Source organism: Myotis davidii, unplaced genomic scaffold (assembly GCF_000327345.1).
Source record: "Myotis davidii unplaced genomic scaffold, ASM32734v1 scaffold37, whole genome shotgun sequence".
NCBI classification, from domain to species: Eukaryota; Metazoa; Chordata; class Mammalia; order Chiroptera; family Vespertilionidae; genus Myotis; species Myotis davidii.
This window is the reverse complement of record NW_006289395.1, coordinates 3,058,346-3,063,872: the sequence shown is the minus strand read 5'-3', so window position 1 is coordinate 3,063,872 and position 5,527 is coordinate 3,058,346. Positions and strand designations below refer to the sequence as shown.

At 40.4% G+C, this 5,527-nt stretch overlaps 1 protein-coding gene across 1 annotated transcript in view; it reads right to left on the bottom strand.

Annotated features, from left to right (window-relative positions):
• Positions 1 to 630: 630 nt before the first annotated feature.
• ADPRM (ADP-ribose/CDP-alcohol diphosphatase, manganese-dependent) overlaps positions 631 to 5,527 on the bottom strand; it is a 5,117-nt gene continuing 220 nt past the window's right edge. Inside the window, exons 2-4 of the mRNA XM_006761728.2 lie at positions 5,173 to 5,520; positions 4,211 to 4,327; positions 631 to 1,288 (exon numbers count right to left, since the gene is read on the bottom strand). Coding sequence (XP_006761791.2) covers positions 972 to 1,288; positions 4,211 to 4,327; positions 5,173 to 5,520 — 782 coding nt within the window. The 3' untranslated portion in view covers positions 631 to 971. The remainder of the gene's footprint in view (positions 1,289 to 4,210; positions 4,328 to 5,172; positions 5,521 to 5,527) is intronic.

Genomic DNA, 5,527 nt, shown 5'->3' with positions numbered 1-5,527 from the left:
AAAAAAAGACCGTACCCTTTTATGTAATGATGTTTACTTTGAATTTATATTAGTTCACACAAACACTCCATCCATGCTTTTGTTCCGGCCCTCCGGTCCACTTTAAGAACCCACTGTGGCCCTCGAGTCAAAAAGTTTGCCCACCCCTGCTCTAAACAGTCCCCATTTGCCATATAGTGTTTCTGCAAATAAGCCTTAGCATGACAACTGAACTGAACACGTCCCATTTATCTACGAAGGGAGTTAAGAGTGAATTCATTTAGCTGCTGTCTATCCTCATGCAGCTCTAGCTGATGGCCCAAATAGACCCCAGAAACAGGCACACAGCTGTACTGGCCACATAACTTCTCTGAAGGCCCTTCTTATAGTCTCACACGAGAGGCACACATCACTTATGGGAATGGGAGCACCATTCATTCATTCACCTGTGGAGTAACATGACAGTTTTGGTCTACAAAATAGGAACACAAGCTTATAAAAATATAGTATGATGGCTATCCTGAGCAAAAAATTGTCCAAAGCTCATTTGCACAGGATGGTTAAAAGGAAAAGCTTTACCTGAGCTGCTTTTTTATTATGAATTTTAAGTTACACAGCTAGTAAATGAGCATATTCTCCTCGTAAAAAAATTAAGTTACACAGCTAGTAAATGAGCATATTCTCGTAAAAAATTTTTTGAAAGTCTCAGGTAAGGCTAAAATAACGTCTGTTTTGAGGACTATACCCCACCCGACCCTGCCCGGTCTCCTCCCTGGTTCATTCATGGCACTTTGATTTTTCTTTCCAATTTTTAGCACTGGATATACATTCCAAAATGACTTCAGAATGTCTTATGAGCAAAACACACTGAAGCCATAAATACATTTTGTTACACCAACAGAATACTAACCAATGAGACAGAGGAGTTAGGGGTGGGGTAACGGAGCACAAACATGAAGCTAAGTCTCCTCTTTCTATATGGATAAAATAAATCAGACTAAAAGTGGAAAAGGTTTTTCCTTCCTGTAATTCATAATTCTGTCTGTAACTCGGCCGCTCCCTTTCAACATCATTTTGTCGGGATAGACATAAATCGTGCCAAAAGCCTGGCTGTCCGGAGCTGTTTCAATGACTCCTTCCACGTTGATGTGGTGCACACCAAAAGGATCCTCAGAGTAGCCACCGTCGTGGGTGTGACCGGCGAAGAAACACACCACACACTCATGAGACCAAATGACTGCGAGGGCGTCTCTGTAATTCCAGGCCAGGCACACAGAGTCAGAGGCCTCTGGGTAAATGGGAAGATGACCTGTTAGTTAAAGAGAAGAGTTGTGAGCCAATTAGGATATACCACTTTCACCAAAATAAATGGCTAAAAACGAGTACTCAGGAAAACAATGTGCATTGCTCCTTCATTATGGGCTGAGACCAGCGAGAATTCACATACATGAAGAATGAAGTAATCTATAGCCAGGAGTCTGGAGCATAAAGGAGGGTGAGATAGTTCACATGCAAGGCAGAGGCCACAGCAGAGACAGAGCCCTGCGAGTCCCAGGATGTACACACGTCAAGGGAGACAGAGGCATCCCGCACAGGGCAGTCTGCAAAGGCAGTAGAATCAGGCCAGTGCTGTGCTGGAGTCCAGCCTTCGACTTCTGAAAGTATAGACATGTTACATGCACACACAGAGGTACTCTTACATAAAAGATAGCTTAGGGATGGACCAGTGAATACTATGTCATTTTTTCTAAACACTCAATGTTTTATAAAGAGCTGATTTATGCCCCTTTAAACACCTCCAGGAGAACAAGGTAGTCATAGCCATTTTAAAGATGAGAAAACTAGGCGAAAGTGGGGAATATTCATACTAGGTCCCACAGGAGTAGATGCCAAGACGTAAATGAGGCCACATCCTACATCAGGCCACATTTCACTCTGAAGGACAGATACAATAAATAGCCCATTGGTCTTTGCTTCTTCCCACTAATTCTGTTACTGTTTATTTTTATTCTGCGTAATATCTACTAGTTTTGTATAAAAAGGGGGGCTACTAGTGCACACCTGTTCGCACACATACACTCAGCTCCTCTTTAAGATGTGACAAGGGCTAAGGGTCCAAAGAGGCCATGTGACTTTCCAGATCTAGATGCCACACTGGACGCACCTATCAAATCCCTGTAGCGTTGGACACAATTAGTTTGCTCCCTTTTTCTGGAAACACCTGGCTCCCAGGACAGTACCAATCCTCCCAGTTTCCCTCCAACCTCAAGGCTACTGATTCTCACTCTCCTTTCCGGCTCCTCATTTCCCCAGTATCTTATTAGGAGTGCCTGAATGCTTGGTTTGTGGGCTTCACTTCTGTCTACACCTAAAGACTTGGTGATCTCTTAGCAATGTCCATAGTTTTAAATATCATCCGTATTCTTTCAACTTCCACATTTATACACCTAGCTCAAACCTCTATTCTGAATTTCAGATTCATTATACTCAACATCACTGCTCATGCGTAACAAGCACCTGAAAGTTAATCTTTTCAACCTTGAACTCCTGAGCTCTCCACCCAAAGCCCCCTCCTGCTGCAGTGTTCCATATTCCAGCTAACAGCAATTCTGTCTTCCAACTTCATGGCCAAAACTCTAGAATTAGGCAAAATGACATGTGAGTAGCCAAAAGGGAAGTGTAAAAGCAAACAAAAAGAAAATTTCGATTAGTCATTTTAAACTTTGCTAAAGAAAACCTAAGGCACCGAGTTAAAGGTTTGTTCATCCAGTTTCTAAGCTTACAGGAAAACAGGAGAAATTTTAGAGACTGATAATGTAGATTAAGTGCACTGACATAAATACAATGAGAAGATAGGATAGTGTGGGAAAGGGGCTGGGATACAAAACATGGACTTTCTAGCCTCAATTCTGTCAGGAGCTGAGGGATTTTAGCTATGTTGTTTAATCTCTTTTGGTTCAGTTTCTTTATCTTTAAAATTAAAAGGTCTGACTATATGTTCTCTAGGTCCCTTTTAGCGACAGTATTCTCTAAAGCAGGGGTGGGGAATGTCCAGCCCACAAAATCACTTGGTCTGGCCCTGCCAAAGCATTAGGAGTGAGTTAATTAAATGTCTGACCAAATATAGCAGGCTAATTTTTAAGTTGATAATTTTGTATGGCCTGGGAATGATGTTATAAATATCCAAATGGCCCTTGGCAGAACAAAGGTTCCCCATGCCTCTAAAGTCACAAGTACAACTTAACAGCGAAGAAGAGACAGGTCAAGAAGTCTCAGTTTTTGAGGCCACTCATTGTAAAGCCAAAATAGTGTCACATTATGCCAATAACCCCTGAGGGTCCCTTACATTTTCCAAGCCTTGAATGATATTTGATGGTAGCAGAAACACCCTTAACTCCATCTACATGTTTTTACTACATCAATGAAAGTTAAGTAAAAACTATATTGATAGAAACCTCATTTTATATCAATTACCTGAGCAGCCTATCATTTTCTTCACAATTTCATTTGATGCAATACTGAGAAAACTGCAGTTTGTAGGTTCGACATATGCCCAATCAAAGCTCACAGATGTAAGAGCCAGAATGGCATCCTGTCCTTGTGACCCTTAGTCCATGTTCTTATCCATTACGCCACATCAATTTGATCCCTAAAACAAGGGATATAATCTCAGCCCCCCAACCAAGTATACCAGCCACACGCAAATCCCAAGTCAGTTCTTAGTATATACATAAATGTGCACACAGCCAATGCATGTGCTGTAAGCACCTCCAGATTCCTAAATCTCTGATGGCAGCATGTCTGTCAAAAACAATTCTAAATGAAAACAATCATGTAAGTGCTCACTGCCAGTAGTTGTATCTCTAACACCTGTCCCTGTTACATCGGCTTTGCTTTCATCCAGGCAGCAGGGCCAGAGGTGTGGTGGGGACCTAGACTGAATTTTTCATTTAAATATTACTATGTAAATTGATCCCATTTGGAGAAATTCTACTATGAAACCTAAAAAGCCAATTCACAGGCTCTAGTATTTGGCAAGATGTTTTTGTTACTTTACAATTCAATTCTTCCCTGACTCGACCTTAAATGTTAATCTCATACTTAGATTTTAAATTTAAACTAAGCATTCATTTTACTGAAAGAGGATATCACAACATGTTATTAGTATGCTTTAAAATCTAATTTCCCATTCTCTAAAATGTTAATATACACAAATCATTTAAATACTTACTCACGATCACCACCTTTTCTTGGTTTGTGTCAGAGAATGTAAGGACTTCATTCAACCAGTTCAGTTGTTCTTGGCTGAATCCTCCATTAAACTGGACAAACTGAGGCTCAGAAAGTCCTGAAATAAATTCTGTAAGTTAGATCCACCAAATACAATTTTCTCATCATTAGGGCATTTTAACTTAGCTAATATGGGTAACTTATACTTCTCTTTAGGAACATTTGGCAGCAATCGACTTAAAACAGGAAACCACAAGAATTTAGAATATACAAATAAATCACACTGTACCAGTATCTTGCTTCTAGTCTTGACACTCTTCTGCTTATTTCACTAGCTTCCTGTTACACTGAAAATAAATTAGACTCTTAACTGTCCACAGGGCTCCTGCAAAATCATCCTGCACACTGGCCCTTCCCTGCGTTCAAGAATGCCAGCCTTAGCTATGCTTAGTGCCTCTGCATTTGTTCATCCTTCTGTCACAAATACTCTGCCCAAGGATGACTCCCTCCTGTCATTTAGATTTCAGCTTAAATGTTTTCTCCTTGGAAAGGCTATCTCTGACCTCCTAAACTAAAACAGTCCTCTCAGTCATACTTCATTTTCTTGGTAGGATATATCATTGTGGAAATAATCTTGTTACGATTTCATTTATTATTTGTCCTACTTTTCTTGTTCCTTCCACTCTACCCATTAAAAAAGTGATATTGTCAATACTGCTTACAGTCCTAAATAGCTAAGCTCTAGAAAAAGTGCTCAGCCCAGAACAATCACTCAGATATTTAAATAAATCTTCAACCAACACAGCAACCAATCCATGTGCCATGAGGCTTGTGAGAAATCCTGACCCTGAACAACAGTGACAATATACTTTTACCTTAGTCATCCATCTTCCTGCCGAATAAAAGGTAGCTGAAGAATTTAAAGACAATGTATTAGACTCTCAGCTCAAAGGAATAATTCACCTTGAGGACTATTCAATTCCATATTTGGATTGTGCTCCTTCAGCATCTTCAGACACTGCTGGTATTTTGGAGAGGACTGGTCCACGCCCAAGACACTCAAGTCATAAGAATCGAGTAAAATGAACCGGAATTTAGGGAATGGAACAAAATGGTAAGCGTAAAAACTCCCCGTAGGCACAGTTTCTGGATGGTGTTCAATCTGGTCTTCTAGAAACTTTGTGTTCAGTTTAGAGTTTGTTAAATAGTCTCTGCTGAAGTTATAGAATTCATGATTTCCCCACGTGTGATGAACTGGGACTTTAAGCCTTTGGAACACGTTCATAACAAGTTCTAGTGACTTTTCTGATGCTGTATC